This window comes from Tyto alba, unplaced genomic scaffold (assembly GCF_018691265.1).
Source record: "Tyto alba isolate M040663 unplaced genomic scaffold, T.alba_DEE_v4.0 Super-Scaffold_19, whole genome shotgun sequence".
In the NCBI taxonomy this organism is placed as follows: Eukaryota; Metazoa; Chordata; class Aves; order Strigiformes; family Tytonidae; genus Tyto; species Tyto alba.
In genome coordinates, this window is record NW_024881281.1 from 7,049,073 (window position 1) to 7,069,809 (window position 20,737).

At 51.5% G+C, this 20,737-nt stretch overlaps 3 protein-coding genes across 6 annotated transcripts; 2 read left to right on the top strand and 1 right to left on the bottom strand.

Annotated features, from left to right (window-relative positions):
* The first annotated feature begins 128 nt into the window (after nt 1-128).
* On the top strand, nt 129-2,646 carry CHCHD2 (coiled-coil-helix-coiled-coil-helix domain containing 2). The gene is made up of 4 exons (XM_033003596.2): nt 129-307; nt 836-1,082; nt 1,704-1,869; nt 2,410-2,646. Exons 1-4 carry the CDS (start codon nt 258-260, stop codon nt 2,418-2,420), a joined length of 474 nt encoding a protein of 157 aa, XP_032859487.1. The 5' UTR covers nt 129-257; the 3' UTR covers nt 2,421-2,646.
* A 1,404-nt stretch (nt 2,647-4,050) lies between these two features.
* On the top strand, nt 4,051-12,902 carry PHKG1 (phosphorylase kinase catalytic subunit gamma 1). 3 transcript variants are annotated; one of them, XM_042791689.1, is made up of 11 exons: nt 4,051-4,430; nt 6,946-7,079; nt 7,379-7,554; nt 7,887-7,941; nt 8,563-8,628; nt 8,840-9,003; nt 9,601-9,691; nt 10,636-10,789; nt 10,881-11,006; nt 11,625-11,916; nt 12,820-12,902. In XM_042791689.1, exons 2-10 carry the CDS (start codon nt 6,997-6,999, stop codon nt 11,874-11,876), a joined length of 1,167 nt encoding a protein of 388 aa, XP_042647623.1. In that variant the 5' UTR covers nt 4,051-4,430; nt 6,946-6,996; the 3' UTR covers nt 11,877-11,916; nt 12,820-12,902. The 3 variants fall into 3 exon arrangements, with proteins under 3 accessions (XP_042647623.1, XP_042647624.1, XP_042647622.1); XM_042791690.1 differs by lacking the exon at nt 12,820-12,902 and adding an exon at nt 6,201-6,412 and having other exon boundaries at nt 11,625-11,940; XM_042791688.1 differs by lacking the exon at nt 12,820-12,902 and having other exon boundaries at nt 11,625-11,940.
* Nucleotides 12,733-20,145, bottom strand: SUMF2 (sulfatase modifying factor 2). 2 transcript variants are annotated; one of them, XM_033003502.2, is made up of 9 exons: nt 20,023-20,145; nt 19,501-19,657; nt 16,674-16,788; nt 16,046-16,090; nt 15,681-15,831; nt 15,107-15,162; nt 14,589-14,673; nt 13,322-13,487; nt 12,733-12,957 (listed from the first exon to the last, which is right to left on the bottom strand). In XM_033003502.2, the coding sequence occupies exons 1-9, from the start codon at nt 20,078-20,080 to the stop codon at nt 12,852-12,854; spliced, it is 939 nt and encodes a 312-aa protein (XP_032859393.2). In that variant the 5' UTR covers nt 20,081-20,145; the 3' UTR covers nt 12,733-12,851. The 2 variants fall into 2 exon arrangements, with proteins under 2 accessions (XP_032859393.2, XP_032859401.1); XM_033003510.1 differs by lacking the exon at nt 20,023-20,145 and adding an exon at nt 19,753-20,010.
* Nucleotides 20,146-20,737: the final 592 nt, after the last annotated feature.

A 20,737-nucleotide genomic window follows, 5' to 3' on the forward strand; every position in this document is an offset into this window, starting at 1 on the left:
TTTTTTGTTTGTTTTTTCCCCCCCACAGAGCCACCCGCCACCATCACTCCCTCAGGCCGCCGTCTCCCACCGCGGGGCGGTGCCTCAAGGTGGGGGCGTGGCCGCATCACGCCCCGCCTCCCCGCGCAGCGCGCCGGCAGTGACGCGCGACGCGTGCGGCCGGGTGTCGGGTGACCTTCATCGGCGGCGGTGGACGGCGCGCGGCCGGGTCCTTCCTCAGCTCCTCTTCCTCGCCTCAGCGAAACTCGCCCGCCGCCATGCCGAGGGGCGGCCGCAGCCGCACGTCCCGCGTGGCGCCCCCCGCCAGGTGAGGCCCCTTCCCTCCTCATCCTCCTCCTTCCCCACCCCCGCGTGGGCCGCTGGCGGCAGAGGTCTCGCCGCCATTCCGAGGTTGGGTGACGCACCAGCGTGGGGGTAGCGGACATGGCGGCGGGGGACGGCCCGGCTGCTTTGAGCTCGGTTAGCGGAGCGGGGTTGGGCGCTTTGCGGGGGTGGAAGGGGATCTCCTCAGCGCTCGCTGGGCGGCAGGGCCCGGCCATCCAGTGCCTGAGCGCTAAGGCCCTATTCAGTCAGCTCCTTTTGGCTTCTGTTTCATCTCCCGCCAAATAGCGCAGTGCTTTAGGGTGTGAGGGTGTTGCTTGTCTTCAAAACAGCCAAAAAGAAGCCTGTAAATCAGGCCCCGTTGTGCATAAATCACTCACCGGAACACTGAATCTTTGCCATCAATGTGCAGGGGGTAACAAGGAGAAATTGCAAATGTTCGTGCCCTGCAGCCGGCCTCTGCCTGGTGTGACTTTGGAGGGATGACCTGTGGTTTCTCTTTATGTCCTTGCAGTCGGGCACCGCAAATGAGAGCTGCATCACCGGCGCCTGCTGCTCGGGCACCCGTCCCAGCAGCGGCACCAGCTTCTGCTGTGGCTGCTCCTGCACCGAAGCAGCCTGGTCTGATGGCCCAGATGGCTACAACTGCTGCTGGAGTTGCTGTAGGCTCTGCTGTAGGCCATACCATAGGTCATGCTCTTACAGGAGGGTTTGGTGGAGGAAGCGGCTCTGAAGCTGCGAGGCCTGATATTACTTATCAGGTAAGAGAAAGCGTAACTGGATGCCAACTAATGAGGTGCAGTTAACTAGGGACATCAGTTATGTATAGGCTGAGGTAGTTGCTATAGATGTAAAGACCACACAGATCACAGTTGGGGAAGTTGGGGTAGCTTGAGCAACTCGGTCTCCAAGGTAACTACCACAATTGCCACAAGTATCTTAAAAGTAGTTCAGAGAGACGCATGAGTGATACGTGCTTGTGGTAGGGCATTAGTGTTGTTTTCTGCTGTGGTATCCCTCTGATTTAGCCAGGACTTCAGTGTGTTGCAGCTTTGAGGATGGTAAGGTCTACTGCAAGATCTTTTTGTGCTGCTCAGACATTAAGATAATGCTGTTACCTTGCCCAGACGCTATTCAGAGTTATTTAAGTGTATCCAAAGTTACCCAAGTGTTTGTAACTTACAAAACTGTTCAGAATGTGTCATGCCACTGCTGGAAACTTATTTTGTACTTCAGCCCATTATTTGTTTTCCATTTAAAAAGTCACACAACATTTTGACTAAAACATGAGGAGGAAATACACAGCAAGCAGTACTGTGGTGGTGCGGCTGCATAGGCTGGAACTGTTTAAAGGGCACTTATGGAGGTGTCTGCCATTTCAGGAGCCCCAGGCAGCTCAGCCTGCCTACCAGCAGCAGCAGCAGCAGTCGCAGTTTGCTCCTTGCCAGTATGAAATGAAACAATTCCTGGAGTGTGCGCAGAACCAGACTGACCTCAAGCTGTGCGAGGGCTTCAGTGAAGTGCTGAAGCAGTGCAGGTTTGCTAATGGTAAGTGGACAGTGCTACCAGACCACTACTGTATGAGCTAATTGGTAAAATTATCATGGGAATGTCCTGGTTTTTTTCAATCCATCCAGTAAAGAATGGGGATTGATACAGAGCACATACACTGAAGTCAGTTAAACTAAGTTGCTGTTCTGTTTGTCTTCCTGTTTCGATCCTGTACGTATAGCTGGAGGTGAGGGGGTGGACAGTGTATGAATTCCTGCAGCTTTTTGTGCTGGTGCAGTGGTTGAAGCTAACTGTTCAGGAGGGGGGCAGCAGCATGCTTGGAGAAGCAGCAGGCAGTGCTGGCCTGCAGCAAGCACCTGCCTGGCACAACTGACAAAGCGTCCTGACCTGGGAGGAAGGAGACTTGAACGCTGGCGTCGGGGTGCACTGCTGAAGTCTGTGGTTCAACACATCCCAGCGAATAGATGAGGGGAGAAGGAACACCCTAACATATGTCTGCCTTAGAGCAAGGAAGGGCACCTGCCATTTAGGGATACAAAACAGTGTGATTAACTGTGATAACCTCTTACCTTACAGGTTTAGCCTAAGCCTTCAGAGCAAGGTTGCTGAAGACCATCTTACAAGTACTGACCTATGAATGCAAAAAAGCTTCAGTAATAAATCTGTCTGATATATTGTTAGTTCATATATTCACACTATTGTCCTTCCTGTGGCTTGATTCCTGCCATAGCCGCTACAGATGTGATACAATTTACAGCAGCAAATTAATTTAGCACAAAATGGAAGAATGAACAATAAAGCAAAATGAGCTAATTTGAGTTGTGTTGAATTATTGTGTTGAATGTAAGTGATATGGTGTATAAATAAACTTCTCTCTCCAGAAATGCCTTGCTTTAGTGGACTTGGGAGTTGCATTTGAAGGGCAAACAGGTGAGAACTGATTTTGGCAGGCTTCTGTGTTCTTGGCAGGGCTGGTGCCCGAAGGGCCGGAGCTACAGGAGTTGAGTGTTTGTAGCCCAGCGGTTAGCTCTGCTTGCCAGACGTCTCCTGCTTGAGCATTTGAACCCCATGGGCAACTTCTGCTGACTAAAATATGCAGCGACAAGGAAGGCTGTGTCTGACTCCACACTATTTTGCATGCAGCAGGTCTCACTTCCTTAAGGGAATCCTGTCATATTCTTAAAAACAAGCTCTGTATTTGGATTCAAGAGATTCTGAGAAATACCTTCCCTCTGCTCAGAGAGGATCTTGGTGCTAGGCCGTTAGCTGCTCAAGCCTATGCACTATCAGGCAGCTGTGCACTTCTAAGATAACACAGTCTTGCAGTGGGACTCGCAGTTCCCAATAACACAAGCCAGGGCTGGAGGCTTTTTTCTTTCTCCATCTTGTGACAGGAGTTGTGCACTGAAATGTGAGATGGGGCCTGGCTGCTCGCAGACGGTGTGGCCTTTTCCTCCTCGCACCTGCCTCAGGCAAGTGACAAAGCTCCTGCTGCCACATGAAGGAAAAAATAATCGCCATTTAAAAAGTATTTACTGATGCAAAGTGCAAACCCTCCTTTTTCCATGAGAGGGAGCAGCCAGCTCATGCCCTGCTAAAATCCCTGGAGCCCACAGAGCCAGCACCCAGCTGCGCTGTAAACCCTGCACAGCAAAGTGATTGCAAGTACTGGGGGGAGTGTGGCAGGGAATAACCTCACACTAAAAAAGTCTAATACTTTAGAAATACTCTCATGGCATGCCCTGTTTTTCCTGAACTGCTTTAGCACTGTTGGTTCTGCCTGTTCCTAAAAGTCTTCAATTCTCATCTGCAGATCCTGAAAGTGAAAAGATAAAATAAGTATTCAAAATGGGGAAGGGTTGCCTCAGGCGTGGGGGATGAGAGCACGGCTGGCTACCTTTGCTGGTGACACGAGCAGCTTTACTGATCGAGCTCGCCTCTTGGTTGCCAGGTGTTTCACTGTCCTGGTGAAAAGAAATAAAAGCGGTTTGGGTCAGAAATGCCCACGCTGGGCTGCTGCGGAGTTTGCAGCAAACATCCCTAAAACGCTTTTCAGGAGCAGGCAGGGAGATGCACTTTCGACTTTGGGGAAAGAAAGCACAGCGCGGCCGGTAGAGCAGTTTGCAACTCGCGGTGGTTGAAAAGCAACAACCCACGCAAGAAAGCCGGGAGGAGGGACCCGACCACGCAGGGATCCGGGCGAGCCAAACACGCCCACACAGAGGCAGCATCGGCGGCTCGGACACGACCCCAAACCGACCCTTTACCTCCGGGGCTGCGCCAGCCCCGCGCAGGGAAGGGTTAAAGGCTGGCGGTGCCTCGGAGGAAGTCCCCGAACCTCCGCGCTGCTGCGCGGATCTTCCGCTCCCCCCCCACACACACACCCCCACACCCACGGCTCCCCCCATCACCCACGGCCGCGGAGCCGCTCGCTTCCAGCCGCGGCCCAACGCGCCCGCCAAGTCTCTCGGCGGTTTATTTTTGGCTCGGCAGGAGCGGAACGGGGCAGCCCCGAGCGAGCGGCCGCCCCGCAGCGCCCAGGGCTCGGCCCGGCCCGGCCGGATCCGCGGTGCCGGGGCCCGGCTGCCCGCAGCCAGGTGAGGCCGCCCGGCCCGGAGCCCCGCCTGGGGAGGGAACCGGCTTCAGGAGACGGTGCTCGTAGGGCGGGGAGGATTTCGGACCCGGCGGGGGTGTTTAGCGACCCCGGAAAGCTTGCTTTTAGGATTAAGCATGATTTGTTTGTTTGGTTGTATGTTGTTTTTTTTTTTTTCTGCTTTTGTGTCTTATTTGCTGGTTGCCCCGGAGCTGCGCTGGCTCCTTGCTCGGTTTTGCTCGCCCAAGCGGGAGATTCCGGGGCAGAAACACCCTCCCGGGGAGGGGGTGGTGTGTGTGTGGGGGGGTGGGGGGGTGGGCTCCGCCGGGGTTGCTGCTGCGGGGTTTGGGGGGGCGGGGGGGGGTGGGCACTCCCGTGCTGACCTAAAAGCTGACTTTAGCTGGGGCTTTCCACTTTTATCTCAATAAATAGTTGCATGTTATTGAATATTTACCAAGGCAAACACTTAAAGCCCTGATTCACAGCAACACGCCGGGCGGCAATGTCCTGGTTTGCTTTCCCCCGTCTCTGCTCCAAGACAGAAACCTCTCCTCACCCCGACCCCCTTTCCCCCCATGGAGCTCGTAGAGCTCTGATAATAAAACCGGCTTATCCTGTTAGTGCTCTGTACCAGCTGCTTATATAAAATCAGGATGTTTTAAACGAATTCCTGGGCTCTTCCCTCCCAGAAGGCAGCACACAGACCCGGGCTTCTGGCAATGCTCCACAGCCTCCAGTCCTTCCTTCACCACCAACCCCCAGGACTTTGATTTTCAGCTTCCATAAAAAAAAACCAAAACAAAACAAAAAAAACAACAACAAAAAAAACCCAACAGTTGTTGATTCTCCCCCACCTTGGAGAAATTTTCTTTTCCCTACTCCCTATTCTGCCTTTCATTTATAACTTCAGCCCTGACTTGGTTTGCAGTATTTCCAACAGCTAAAATTATATAAATTAAATCCAACTCATGGCTGTTTAGAAATGTTTCAGCCCTCGTTAGATGTCCCTCCCAGCAGCAGACAGACACCTGAAACACAGCATCACTCCTGATAACCAGGTCAGGACAGATACACTTTAATAAGATTTAAATGTATTTAGAGATGCAAACCTGCCTGGGAGCGTCCTGACAGAGTTACTGCTGCCTCAGAGAGAAGGGCAAAGGAAAACCTGCAGTATCAGGGCTTTACTGACCACCAATTATCCTTCCCCCAGCCACAAACTGTCACCTCAAAGTGACAGTTTTGCTGCCCAAGCTTATAGGAGCTGCTTTCCATGCTAACTGCTTGGTCTCCATGTACTTTTGTGAAGCAGCTGGCCCCGGACAGTCAGTGTTTCAGCAATGCCAGGTGCAGGAACAAGCTGAGGACGTCCAGTTCCCAGGGCTTAAAGGGAAATGCCGGTGAAAATTAGGAATCAGGACTACTGATTTTTTTTCCCCCCTCTATCAAAATCTTGTTATGCCGCTCCTCCTCCAGCAGTGGTAGCACACACCAAAGAAACCCCCCCCCAAAATGGAAAAAATAAACGGAACAAAAGCCTTTTGGGAGTTTAGGAGACTGCTGGCAGCTGTACGTGTGTACACTGTCCTCAGGCTGGCCTGGCCCTGGCTGACCCCACATGGCACTGGCTGTCCCCAGACACCCGGTCCCCTGCCTGCACCCCGACCCACTGAGCCCCCCACGCTGCTTCACCAACCCTTCCCATCCCATCTTCCCTCCTTAGTCCTTTTTGGTTCACTTTAAACACCATTTTTTTTTTCCTTCTTGTTCTCAGCCAAACCATTCCAGACAACTTTGTCATCTTAAAAATAATTAGGAAAAAAAGAATAAATAAAAAAAAAACCAAAAACAAGGCAGATTTCAAGGCTTCACAGGGGTCTTTGGGTGTTGTCAGCGTGGGGTGACATTTCTGGAGGCTGCTGCTGCTGGGGACCTTTGGACCTGCCTTGCCAGCACTGCCTTGCTACCGTACGCTTTTGCACCCAGGTGAGCTTAAGGTGCAGCTCAGCTGCTGCCTCCCCTGCCAGCACTGTCCCTGTGCTCTCCCTGCACGGCTTTGATGGCAGACTCGAAAAAATTAGTTAAATTGCTTACCCAGATGGGAGGAATTGGGAGAAGCATGGTGTAGCCTTAGCCCGTGGTAGGAGCTGGAGGATGAGGCCCTGCAAGCTGGGTGTGGGTGCTCAGCAGGAAGGGATGAGGTTTTGAGGTGCTCCAGTACTTCCCAAAGCCGTGGCCTCAGCCAGGCTGCTTCTGCCCCTGGGGACAGCCAGGCTACAGGAGATCCAGCGGTGTTCCTCCTGTTCTCAGTGGGATCTCCACAGGGTCCCAAGGGCAAAGCTTTGCTTTTCCAACCAGTGAAACATCCCCTTTGGTCTGTGATCTAGGATCATCCTCCTCTTCTTCCCTTCTCCTCCAGCTCAATGTTTTCGCCTCTGGGGGGGAATCAAGGGTGGGGCAGGTCCCTGCTCCTGCCCTGGGTGCAGTGAGTACCCATCCTTGCTCTTTTCTCCTTGCAGCCCCTTTCTGCCAGCAAACGAGCCCAAAGTGCAGCCAGACAGGAGCCAGAGATGACCAAGGAAGAGGATCTACCGGACTGGAACTCATCCAAGGAGTTTTATGAAAAATATGAGCCAAAGGAGATTTTGGGCAGGTAAAGCTTATTTTTGAAACCACAGCAAAGTGTGGTTTCACACACACCAGTACCTGATAGGAACAGTATCCCCTGGCAATCTGATACGAACAGGGCCCATAATGGCATGGGGTTAAAAATAGCATGAAGCAGCACTTTCCATCAGCTCAAAATCTTCCGTCCCACCAAGACAGGGTAACGAGTGAGACTCATTCGTGCATGAAAATACCAACCAGCCCAGGTGGCAGTGGCACAGCCGCAAAGTCGGGCTGGACGAGAAGGAATGGAAACCCCCATCTTGTCTGTGTTGTCCCTGACAGGGGGGTGAGCAGCGTCGTCCGTCGGTGCATTCACAAAACCACCCAGCAGGAATATGCTGTGAAGATTATCGACATCACGGCAGGTAACATATCCCCCAAGGAGGTACAGGAACTGCGAGAAGCCACCACTAAAGAGATCGACATTCTCCGGAAAGTCTCAGGCCACCCCAACGTCAGTAAGTCAGGCTCTGAGCATCAGGGCAAGGGGGCTTTCTGCCCCATTTATTCTTCAAGGTGTTCCCAGGAAGGGTTTTTGGGGTGACATTCCTGGAGGGTCAGACCTCCGATGGTCCTAACACGACACAGGGTACCTGCTTAGAGCATCGTTTGTGCTACCTCCGCACACGTGCCAGCAGTGCCCACACTGCCCAGGTTGTCTTCCAACCAAAACACTAGTGAAGATCAACTCCTCATTAATTCAATTAACAGTTAGATCAGCAATTTTTAGTCCATTAATGGACAGGAACATGCTATACTCCGTGCTCACAGCCCCTGTGTTTTATTGCAGTCCAGCTGAAGGACAGCTATGAATCCAGCACCTTCTTCTTCTTGGTGTTTGACCTGTGAGTACCAGATTTCCCATCACCATCTCCCCAAGCCCATTCTCACTCTGCAGATGGCCACCAACCAACACTCGCCCCAGATTTTTATGGCCCGAGTGGGGGGTAAAGCTGGGGGACAACCAGCTCTTGCTTAAGGTAGAAATGAACCTTGGTTGCTATGAGCCAGCTCATTGCAGTTTTGCCACCACCAGTGTTTCCGCTCTGTCAGCGGCTCAGCACTGCTCAGGTTTCCCCGTAACCTTTGGTGGGAGCCATCAGGCATCCCTGTGGGTTATTTATATGCCCAGTGGGACCAGGGTGCATGTGACGCCCCAACTCCTGATACTGGGGCAGCATGATGGATGTCAGCGAAGGGGATTGGCACCAGGAGAGCCTTGTCCCTGTCCCATCTGAAACCTACCCTCTCCAGGGACAGCCTTTCCTCCTCCTGCCTGATGCTTTGTGGCAAGATAGAGGCATTTTTACTCCTTTTTATTAACAAGTTGGCTCATCATCTTTTGCAATGGGTGCCCTGGGCTGTTAAGGGGCAGCAACCCTCAAGCGATCCTCCCCAGGGGCTCGGGGCAGGTTTGCCATTGCAGCTCAGCCGCTGCCTGCCTCTGTTTTCCCTCCCATGTGCAGGATGAAGAGAGGGGAGCTCTTTGACTACCTCACTGAGAAAGTCACCTTGAGCGAGAAGGAAACCAGGTAAGACCAGATGCAGATGGCTGAAAATCATGTTGGAAAAGCAGAGTGTGGGTTCAGAGGATGACCGTGACGCTGGGCACAGCACCCCGGGCTGTGCCCCTGCGCTCAGACATAGGGGATAAGTGGTGTGGTCCCTGTCCTTGTCCCCATCCCCGGGAGCGCAGTGCCGGTGGGCGTTGAGGCTAGGAGAAATGCTGTCACCCACCCCCAGGAAGATCATGCGCGCGCTGCTGGAAGTGATCCAGTACCTCCACTCCATCAACATCGTCCACCGGGACCTGAAGCCAGAGAACATCCTCCTGGATGATGACATGAACATTAAGCTGACGGACTTTGGCTTTTCCTGCCAGCTGCATGAGAACGAGAAGCTCAAAGGTAGGAGGACAGTGAGGTGTGGGAGATGCCGGGCTGGCCCGTGGCCACCCTGTTGCTGCAGTGCCCACAGCGAGTCGGTGCAGTCTCTCCAGCCCCGTTGTCTCCTTGGGGCCAGTCTTGGTGCTGTGGGTGCAGACTGCCACCTTGGAGTACCCTCCTGCTCATTCATGAGCCAGGCTTTGCCTGCACACAGCCTCCACACCATTCTCCTTGCTGTGAAGGAATTGCTGCCCAATAGGAAAATCTTCCTAGTCTTTTCACTTCTTTTTTCCTCCAATTGTTCCTCATTACCTCCATCCATTTACTGCCCAACATTAAGGGTTTTTCCTAACTCCTACCCTGCAAAGGCCCACATAACCAACAACAGGCATCCCCTCCCACCAGCATCCTCTCTCTTCACTCACTTTTTAGCCACTATAATTCACCAAGACAAGTCACCAGCAAGATGTACACGAGTTGCAGTTCCTCTCTGTGAGCTCATCACTTCAAAGATCCCATCTGGATCCAGACTCCCCGTCATTGACTGCTCGGGGGTGGGTGGGGATGGCACAAACCCTCCTGGGCAGCTCAGGAGGGTGCTCTGCCCTGTGTTCGCAGAGATCTGTGGCACACCTGGCTACCTGGCCCCTGAGATCCTGCAGTGCTCCATGGACGACGAGCACCAAGGCTACGGGAAAGAGGTTGACATGTGAGTGAGATGCCTGCCTCCCACCTTACCCCTCGGGCTGCTCCCAAAACACACGTGGTTTGAGGAACAGTGAGAGTTGTGCACATGGGGACTCATTTGAGTGTTTGTAAGGAATTAAATTACGCACCGAAAGACAACCTCAGGGGCTGTCCTGGTGACCAGGAGGCTCTGGCACAGAGCTGGGGAAGAAGCAGCTTGAGGACAAGCCCAACTCCCTGTTTTGCCCTATCAGGAAGGGGGGAAATTTTCTGTTCATAAAAATCAACTCCGGCTGGTCTCTAAGACACAGGGCTTTTTAAACACACCCTGTAGCAAGACATGAACGCAAGGGAGCCACTGAGAGAGTAGCCAGCTCAGGAGAGCCCATTAGAGCCCCGCAGGGACTTTGCCACCATCTCTGGGGGCTTCAGGCTCAGGTCTGAAGCAGAGGTGTAACCAACCGCTTGAAACACACCAGAGCACTTCATCCCTTTTTCAGTTTAAAGATACCTCCGTTAACTACCACATCAGGACACTTTGCACGCCATGGCCTTAGCTGACACAGGCCCAGAGCATCCAGACTCACTGGCATCAGTGTCCCACCCTCCCAGACCTTCTCCATCCCCTAAAGAAACCCAAGAAAGGCAAATACCTCCAGCTCACAGCTTCCTCCTGCAGGATCCAGAAAAGCAGCTCAACTCAGAAACCCCAAACCCCTCCCCAGCAGGGCAGCCCCCCGCTCCTTATTACCCATCAGAGCTAACGAGCCTCAGCAGTGAGCTCAGCCGCCCTCATCAGACACCATGCAGGGCAGTTTCCTCCTGGTTTTCCAGGGAGGCAAAGCCACATGTAGCCCAGCATATCCTGGTTGTGGGGAGGCACCGAGCCGTCCTTGGGGCGTGGGTCTGGCCGGGTACCCCCGGGGTGCTGCCTGGGGCTGGAGGGTCTGGCTGGGCTGCCCGCAGGTGGAGCACCGGGGTGATCATGTACACCTTGCTGGCCGGCTCGCCTCCCTTCTGGCATCGCAAGCAGATGCTGATGCTACGGATGATCATGAATGGGGACTACCAGTTCGGCTCCCCAGAGTGGGACGACCGCTCGGACACTGTTAAGGACCTGGTAGGTGTTTGGGGACGGGAAAACCTTGGTGGGGGGAGGTTGGTTTGCAGACACCAGGGATACCCCAGGTTGATCTGGTGCCTTCCTACAGATCTCCCGGTTCCTGGTGGTGGACCCACGGCAGCGGTACACAGCCGGCGAGGCACTGGCCCACCCCTTCTTCCAGCAGTACGACGTGGAGGAGGTTCGGCACTTCAGCCCTTTCCGGAAATTCAAGGTGAGGTGGGGTACAGAGGTGTCTCAGCACCCCAACCCGGGACTCAGGAGCTGAGCAGTGGGATGAGTTTCCCAGCTGAACTGGGAGAAACTGAGAGTTCAAGAAGGCTGGTGGACCTGGGCTTTGGCAGGATGTGGCAGCCTGGGTGGAGACCCTTCTCCAAGCACTATTTCGCTTACTTTCTGGTACTTCCTAAGGGCTTTTAAACAGAAGAGGGTTAAATAAGGAAAAAGCCTGCCTCCCCTGCAAATAGTTTGAAAAAATTAAAAATTCCCCTTCTAAGGGGAAATTGATGAGTGTGACATAACATGACTGCATCAAATGATGCAAAAGTTGATAAAGAAATCCTTTCCCTCCCCTATAGTCAGCCCTTAGGGCAGTTCAAAGGTACCCGTAGCGGTGTTAGGTGACACATTTAGGACTGACCTGTGGTTTTGATGTTAAGGGCCCATTTGGAAAAAGCCCGTACTGCTCACACGGGACTCAATACCTGCGCCAGGAGTTGGGCTCCCTCCCGACCCCTCCACATGGGTAACAGCCATGTGGGATGCGTTGGGGCTGGGCTGGTCCCATTTTGGGACTGACCACAAATTCCAGCCTGTTCCCTTCGTGCTGCAGGTGATCTGCCTGACCGTCCTGGCATCGGTCCGTATTTACTACCAGTACCGGCTGGTCAAGTCGGTCACCAGGGAGCTGGTGGTGCGGGACCCGTACGCCCTGAAGCCCATCCGCAAGCTGATCGACGCCTGTGCCTTCAGGACCTACCGGCACTGGGTGAAGAAGGGGGAGGCGCAGAACAGAGCCGCCCTCTTCGAGAACACCTGCAAGGCCATTTTGCTGACCCTGGCAGCCGAGGAAGGGCTGTTTTGATCGCCGCTGCGTAAGCTGATGAGTTTGCTCAAGAAGTAAGGCAAGTAAAATCTTTGAAAACCAACTGATTTCTTTTGCTTTTTCTTAGAGATATGGCTGGCCTCATGTCAAGTGCAAATGCAAAGCCAGCAGACAGCTGTGACTTACCCCCGGGTTACGTCCTGCTGTAAGGGATGGGTTTGGAGAAGCCACCTCTAACAGAGATGGAATTAGCCACAGCTCCCACCAGGGACCGCTCACCCCGCACTGGAGCAGGAACCTTTTGGGGGCAATTGTGGGTGGAAGAGGGATGAGCAGTGCCCGGAGGGGTGTCCTCACCCACCCATGTCCTCAGGGCTCCGGGTCCCATCAGGTTTGGTGACAGAGCTTGTGCACAGTTGGTTTGTAGCCTTTATGCTGATTATAACCTGGGAGAGGTAGGTCACTGGGTTGTGTTATCTGTGCACTTAAAAATGAGCGCGCTCATCATTTTGCCACTGCTTAAGGGTCAATAAAGGTGCTTTGTTTTACTTCTGGGAAGGCTCAGCAGATGGTACAAAGCTGGGACTTCCCAAGGAGACGGGGACTGATGTACGAGTCCCCCTTCCAGGGACGTGCCCCATCACTCCCCCCCAGCAGCTGCCCCTCACGGCAGCGCCATGCTGGCGGTCCCAAGGGGGCTGTGGGTGTTTGCTGGCGCTGGAGGTCAGAGCAGCTCTGGCCTGGTCCCACATACATGCACCCCTCTGCTTATTGCAAATGGACACCAGCAGGAAAGCTGTAATATCCACCACATGAAAAGGACGTTAGAGACAAACCACCCTGCCTGCCCTTCCCAATCACTGCTCCTGCCCAGACGTCCCCATGCAGAAAGGAGTCTTAGCTGAAAGTATTTATTTTTAATTTTTAAAAGTGCCTGGGTTTAATGAAAGTGACTGCTGGAGGTTACTGTTCATCTCCACAGGAGAAAATGCCTTCCAGTCTTCCCTGGTGACCTCAGAGCTCGGGTTTGGTCCGGCTTTTCTCAGCCCTGACAGGCGGGACGTCGGCAGCACAGCGGAAGCTGAGGTTGTCAGAGGCTGAGTCTGGTGTGTTCCCCATTCTCACAGGGAAAAAAAGACTCAAAATTAGGGATACTTCGTAATTAATGCTTACATAATTTGATGTGACCACTTACATCATTTAATGTAACAGACTAGAAACATCTTCCACTTCCCTTGAATAACTTAAAGAAAAGCATTTAATTCTAAACACTTGATGGAAAATACACATGATTTGAGAAACAATTAGGAATATATTTATAGCAGTAAAATTTTTAGCAGTATTTGCACTATGTTTTACTAACTGCTTCTCAGAAAAACTGTGTAGGAAGAGACAAATATATTTTAAGATAAACCCCCTCCTCTTCTACAACCAAGCCAGAAGAAATCTTTGCAGAACAGCACCTGGGCATTGCCCAGACCTACCTGGTAGTAACACGAGCTTTATGGTTTGCAGATCCATCTGCGGTGTCAATCCATGAGGCACCTCTCAGGACCTGCATGTTCTGAGCACGCTGCCTCGATGACGGCCCCGGAGTCAGGTACTCCGATGCAGTCCACTCCCAGGTGTTACCCAGCAGGTCATAGAGCCCTGAAACACAGAAGGTTTTGCATCAGGATTATGAGAACACATTCACAAGGGCTGCAAAAGCACTTTGGTGTATGGGAAGGGGGTGCAACATTCAAAGCATCACTGCAGGGATGTGGTTTAATGGTGAGACTGGGAACCAGGAGCTCTTTACAGTATTTCAAATCAGCCCCAGTTTACAACTGGACCTTTAATGTGTCTTGTTTCCCATCTGCTGCCGTGAAAACAACATGCTTAGGATTTTCAGGTAAATCACACTGAAGTGCAAAATAACCAGCTTCTAATTAAAAGCAAGGGCTGGTTTGATGGATTGAAGTGTACCAGGTACACATCAGCCAACTTCAGTAACAACCATCAATGCTTTTGCTGGGCTCGGTTATTCTATCAAGATGCTGACATGATCCCCCATCATCTCTGAAAGTGTCGTGGTTGGAGCCTGGTCAGCAGCCAAACACCCCACAGCCACTCACCCACCCTCCCCTCGCACCTGGGAATGGGGGCGGGAATTGGAGGGGTAAAGGGAGACTCGCAGGTTGAGATAGAAACAGTTCAATAATGGTAATAAAACAATGTCAGTAATAGAAAATATAAACGGGCAATGCACAATGCAATTTCTTACCACCCACTGACCAATACCCAGCCCATTCCCGGCTAGCGATCCTGAAATACCAAGATCCTGCAATCGCAATCCTGGAAGTGAGAGAGAGCCCCTTCCCGACCACCCCTCCTCTATATGCATGCCTCTATAAGCATGAAGTTACATGATATGGAATATTTCATTGTCCAATTTGGGTCTGGTGCTCTGGCCGTGCTCCCTCGCTGCTTCTTGTGCCCTTGTGCACGGGCAGGACATGGGGAGTCGGAGAGTCCTTGAAATCTCAGCAGCAGCCAAAAACATCAGTGTGCTATCAGCATTCTTCTCATACCTAACCCAATGCTGAATCCAAAACACAGCACTATTCTAGTTACCAAAAAGAAACATTAACTCTATTCCAGCCCAAACCATGACAGCAAGTCTGCCACAACTACAGGCTTTTATAATTAGTGTTAATTTAGGAAGCAGATGCCATCCCCAAAACCAGGGCAGGGATGCCCACTCCATACCATAGTTGTTCTGAGGAGGGAATGCTGCCACTGGCGAGACGCCGTGATAACCATCTTCAGCTGTGTCGACCCTTGGGAAATCACCCTGTGGGAAGAAAGATAACTCTGAGCAAAGACCTGCCGTGGAGATGACACAAAGTGCTGCTCTTCACAGGACTGTGTTACTCTTAAATAATGGAAATAACTCTCTGTTGTAAATTTAACTCTATGCAGCATTTCTGTCTGAGAGAGGAGATCAATTATCTAAAGTTCTCTCAACCTCCTTTTCAGACAAACTTATGTACAAATTTCTGGAAGCATTGAAATCCTGATTTCCCAAGGGAAGCTGGGCTGCATTTGCTCCCTCTAAGGATATTTTGGCTAATGCACCAGGAGCTGAATTTTGGTAACCTGCAGTAAGTCTGCATTGCTTCCCAGGACCATGCAGCCTGCTCAGGCAGCCACGCACACTCTGCGGGCGAGTTAAATGCCGCCCTCAGAAGAGCTCAGCATAGATGGGATGATTTTTAGGACCTTACCTGCCACAGATTTGTACGGTTCGGCTGAAACTTGTTTCCCCAGGGATACACCCTTTCTGCCAAAGAGGAAGAGACACCTATTACCCCTGTGTCACTCCAGCCTCTGCATTTGCCTATTTTTAACCAAGCTTTTATGACTGTCCTTTTCTGCTCAGCTCAGGACACTGACAGTGGTTATATGAATGCAGCTTGACGGTCTAATCCCTACAGACACTGCCAGGGAGGGAAGGAGAGATGGGAATCAGCAACAGCTTCCCATTTACTCATCTTTCAAGAACAACTTTCCCATCACTCACACCAGGGAGTCCCATGGTCCCCCCAGTCATCCCAGCGCCTGCTTTATGCCACCATCAATGTGTGGAGACAGGTGGGTCACTCCTTGCCCCAAACATTAAGACCACAGACAAGCCATTTCTCCCTATATTATTACTATTTTGATTCCTAGGCCAAAAAAGGTGGTTCAGCCCCCCCAGATTAGCCTCTGAAAACATCCCTGGATAGAGGTTTAGAACTGGTAGAACTAACATTACTCAGTGCCTCAGTTTGCAAAAAGGTCAGAGCTTGTGGTACATACGCTCCAGTCCTCCCCTGGCAGCAAATTCCCACTCCTCCTCTGCCAGGAGCCTCTTCCCTTTCCAGGCACAGAACGCTCGCGCGTCGTTCCAGCTCACGTGCAGCACCGGATAATCCAGCCTGTCCTTTATGCTGGAGCCAGGACCCGAGGGCTGGGAAGAATTGCATCAAAAAGGTTTTAATTGATTTTATAAACTTTTCAATTAAAAAGGGACTAAAGGACAGAACAGGCCAAGGCAGGGAATGTGCAGCAACCAGAAATGCTGCTTTTTTTCCTCTATTTTCAGTCAACAAGGTTCAGCACACACACTAACACCTTCATGCTCCCAGCACAGAGAGGACTCACTGCACTTGATTTTTACTCACCTGTCGCCAAAAAGCCTTCTCGATGGGCAGCCACCAAGGGGCAGACTGGGAAAAGAAGCAACACCAGATTAAAGCTGAACTGGTGACACATCCCCACCACCATCCTACAGCAGTGTGTGTAATGAAAAGTGCTTGTAAGTCTGGAAGTGGTTAAACGCTGCAGTTTGAGCTGGGTTTTCACAGGCATTTTGATAATGCTTTCCAACAGAATAAAGGTGTCTGCTTTTAAAAGTGAAAATGGATCAAGAGATCCATGCTGTTTAGTTTTTCTATTTTAAAGTTTGATTAATAAAGTACTTTGAAATGCGCTTTGCTCTCTCCCAGCTCGCTGGAGCATTTCACGAGTCAAGTCTGACAGTGTTTGCAGAGGATGCAAATCAAGCCAGACTCAACCCTGCTGTTAGTTTCCGAAGCAAAACAACCCAAGACTAAAGAAAAAACACTGCAAAATGGCCAGGCTCTGCACTGAGAGGTAGCTGCTACTCAGTGGAAAGGCAATACCGGCAAGAGTCTCTTCTCCTGTTTCTTTTTTTTTTAACTTAAAACAGAGAGGTCAGACAGGGGGGTGATCAGACATACCATCTCCATCAACATCACTGAAATTCATCCCCATGGGATTTAGATTTACCTCCAGTTTTTGGGTGACTTTTTTTTTCAGCTCTTCAGATACGAAATCCTCAAAGACAAAGCTCCAGCCAAATGCTTCTGCTTCTGTTTTGTATTTCTTTTCTCTAACAAACTCCCTGGCATAAACACAACACACTCAGGGGTCTGGGTAGGAGTTCTTCAGGAGTCGCATGACCAAATACAGCAATCTGCACATGCAACAAGTTCAGAGCAAGGCAAAACGTACACGACCTACAGACACCCCATCTGCAGAGTCCCAGCTCCTCCCCAGCACAGTTCAAGTTGGTTTGATATAGAGTTAACAGATAAAGCAGTCCAATTTGCATCTGTTCACAGATCTGATAGGTTTTATGTTACATATGCAGGTAAACTCACCTTGCACTCTGGTCTTCCATAAAACGTAAAAATTGCACAGATCAAAAATCCCTTAAAAGCCACTAAAACCTATGGCTGCTGTTAGTTATATGTCCCCAAAATGCAAAAGAATGTCACATACTGCTGAATAATCTCACCCTCCTTCTGTCCCATTTGTTCCCCAATCGCCTAAATTGCAGTAATTGTCATTACTGTGTGTTGCTGGGCAGTTACTGGTGTGTGGAAGCGTTGGCTCTTTTTAACCAACAAGGGCTCAGCCAGGCAAATAAAGGCATTTCCATTTCCACCAGTGCATTTATCAGTGCTCTGTACAAGGGATTCTATAAAATACATGGAATAGTCAGGTGTTTACAAATGGATATTGAACCTATAGGAACCTGAAACCTGAAGCTGTACAGCCCTATTAGTAAGAAAAAGACACATGAAAAAGTGTGTTTGCATGGAAAAGAGAAGAAAAGGAGGGGGGAAGAAGAAAAGGAGGGGGGAAGAAGAAAAGGAGGGGGGAAGAAGAAAAGGAGGGGGGAAGAAGAAAAGGAGGGGGGAAGAAGAAAAGGAGGGGGGAAGAAGAAAAGGAGGGGGGAAGAAGAAAAGGAGGGGGGAAGAAGAAAAGGAGGGGGGAAGAAGAAAAGGAGGGGGGAAGAAGAAAAGGAGGGGGGAAGAAGAAAAGGAGGGGGGAAGAAGAAAAGGAGGGGGGAAGAAGAAAAGGAGGGGGGAAGAAGAAAAGGAGGGGGGAAGAAGAAAAGGAGGGGGGAAGAAGAAAAGGAGGGGGGAAGAAGAAAAGGAGGGGGGAAGAAGAAAAGGAGGGGGGAAGAAGAAAAGGAGGGGGGAAGAAGAAAAGGAGGGGGGAAGAAGAAAAGGAGGGGGGAAGAAGAAAAGGAGGGGGGAAGAAGAAAAGGAGGGGGGAAGAAGAAAAGGAGGGGGGAAGAAGAAAAGGAGGGGGGAAGAAGAAAAGGAGGGGGGAAGAAGAAAAGGAGGGGGGAAGAAGAAAAGGAGGGGGGAAGAAGAAAAGGAGGGGGGAAGAAGAAAAGGAGGGGGGAAGAAGAAAAGGAGGGGGGAAGAAGAAAAGGAGGGGGGAAGAAGAAAAGGAGGGGGGAAGAAGAAAAGGAGGGGGGAAGAAGAAAAGGAGGGGGGAAGAAGAAAAGGAGGGGGGAAGAAGAAAAGGAGGGGGGAAGAAGAAAAGGAGGGGGGAAGAAGAAAAGGAGGGGGGAAGAAGAAAAGGAGGGGGGAAGAAGAAAAGGAGGGGGGAAGAAGAAAAGGAGGGGGGAAGAAGAAAAGGAGGGGGGAAGAAGAAAAGGAGGGGGGAAGAAGAAAAGGAGGGGGGAAGAAGAAAAGGAGGGGGGAAGAAGAAAAGGAGGGGGGAAGAAGAAAAGGAGGGGGGAAGAAGAAAAGGAGGGGGGAAGAAGAAAAGGAGGGGGGAAGAAGAAAAGGAGGGGGGAAGAAGAAAAGGAGGGGGGAAGAAGAAAAGGAGGGGGGAAGAAGAAAAGGAGGGGGGAAGAAGAAAAGGAGGGGGGAAGAAGAAAAGGAGGGGGGAAGAAGAAAAGGAGGGGGGAAGAAGAAAAGGAGGGGGGAAGAAGAAAAGGAGGGGGGAAGAAGAAAAGGAGGGGGGAAGAAGAAAAGGAGGGGGGAAGAAGAAAAGGAGGGGGGAAGAAGAAAAGGAGGGGGGAAGAAGAAAAGGAGGGGGGAAGAAGAAAAGGAGGGGGGAAGAAGAAAAGGAGGGGGGAAGAAGAAAAGGAGGGGGGAAGAAGAAAAGGAGGGGGGAAGAAGAAAAGGAGGGGGGAAGAAGAAAAGGAGGGGGGAAGAAGAAAAGGAGGGGGGAAGAAGAAAAGGAGGGGGGAAGAAGAAAAGGAGGGGGGAAGAAGAAAAGGAGGGGGGAAGAAGAAAAGGAGGGGGGAAGAAGAAAAGGAGGGGGGAAGAAGAAAAGGAGGGGGGAAGAAGAAAAGGAGGGGGGAAGAAGAAAAGGAGGGGGAAGAAGAAAAGGAGGGGGGAAGAAGAAAAGGAGGGGGGAAGAAGAAAAGGAGGGGGGAAGAAGAAAAGGAGGGGGGAAGAAGAAAAGGAGGGGGGAAGAAGAAAAGGAGGGGGGAAGAAGAAAAGGAGGGGGGAAGAAGAAAAGGAGGGGGGAAGAAGAAAAGGAGGGGGGAAGAAGAAAAGGAGGGGGGAAGAAGAAAAGGAGGGGGGAAGAAGAAAAGGAGGGGGGAAGAAGAAAAGGAGGGGGGAAGAAGAAAAGGAGGGGGGAAGAAGCATGTTTACAAGCTACACAGGAAGGATGGTTCAGCTTGTACCCATAGAGGTGATTTATTACTGACAGACACATTTTTTTGTTCTAATGAAAGTGCTGGGAGCATCCAACCACTGGCTTTCAGACCACAAGAACCAGCCCCAAAAGACCCAGCACCAACATCCATGTCCTCCCCGCAGTTGCCTGAGCTACCGAAACCCCAAATCACCGCCCTTACCTGAAATCCCTGTTTGTGACGGGGTACTTGTCGACAGCAAATGGCTTCACTGTCACCTCCCTGACAGGCCCCTCTTCATTTCTCTTCTCCAGGGAACTGAATCCCATCTGAAACTTCCCGCCAGGCAGCTGCACCATGTCTTCATTATTTCCAAACGCTAAAAGTGAAGAAATTCGGTATGAGAATTTTTATCTTTAAACACGACCGCACATGACTGTATGAATTATTTGCCAAAAAAGCCACTTTATGTACCGGAGGTAGGGTGCAATACAGTAAGCAACTATGATTAGCATTTGTGTAAGTCTGCATTTTTTTGATAACAAGCTTAAAATATTTTAAAAGCCCCATTTTCAGTGTCTCTCTCGGGAAAGGAACGCCCTCAAGTTAGGTGAAATCAGCAAGGCAGCTCCTTGAAATTCATGGCTTGCTGCAGTTAGAAGAAAGGGAAGCTAGGCAGGGAAGAACCCCACTGATTTGGAAGGCAGAGGGAGCGGCAGAAGCAGCACCGGCTCCCGCCCTCACCCCGCAGAGCGCGGCTGCAGCCCAGCACCCCGCCCCAGGCCAGCAGCGCCAGCGCCATCCCCGGGCGGGGCACGCGGCGGCTCCGCGGGGCTCCCACCCGGAACCGCTGCGGGCTCGCGGAAGTGCTTCCGGGCCGCTGCGCCCCGGGAGGGCGGGCCCAGCCCGGCCCCGCGGCGGGCAGGCTGCCACGCGTGGGCGGCGCGGCGGGGTCACGCGTGTTTTAGGGTTAGTGAGGGGCGGGGTTGTTATCTAAGGGCAGGGATACTTCCCTAACACGGCCGTTACACAGAATTTCGCCTCCGCTCGCGAGGAGCCTCCTGCTACCGGGGCCAGCAACAACCCCCCACCCTGCCTTGGGGCAGTGAAGCGTTTCACGTGCAAAAGGAGTTTTCTGGGGTTAATTTTTTTTTTTTTGTTTTGTTCTTTTTTTTTTTTTTGAGGGGGGGGGCTGTGTGGTGGTGTTGTTTTTTTTGGTCGTGCTGTTTTTTTGTGTTTTTTTTTTTTTTTTCCATTCATCCAGCCACACGGGACCCTTCTCTTAACAAAAGCACAACCAAGATTAGGGAAAATCATGTAAGACTGCAGGAGCCTGCTCCCCTCCCATAAACCCAGCCGCCTCGCTGGGGTAGGCTTGGATGCAGTTCTGCCTAGACCACCTGGTGCAGTAGTGGTTGTCCATAAATCCTTTAACAGATCAGGAACAGCATTAAAAATC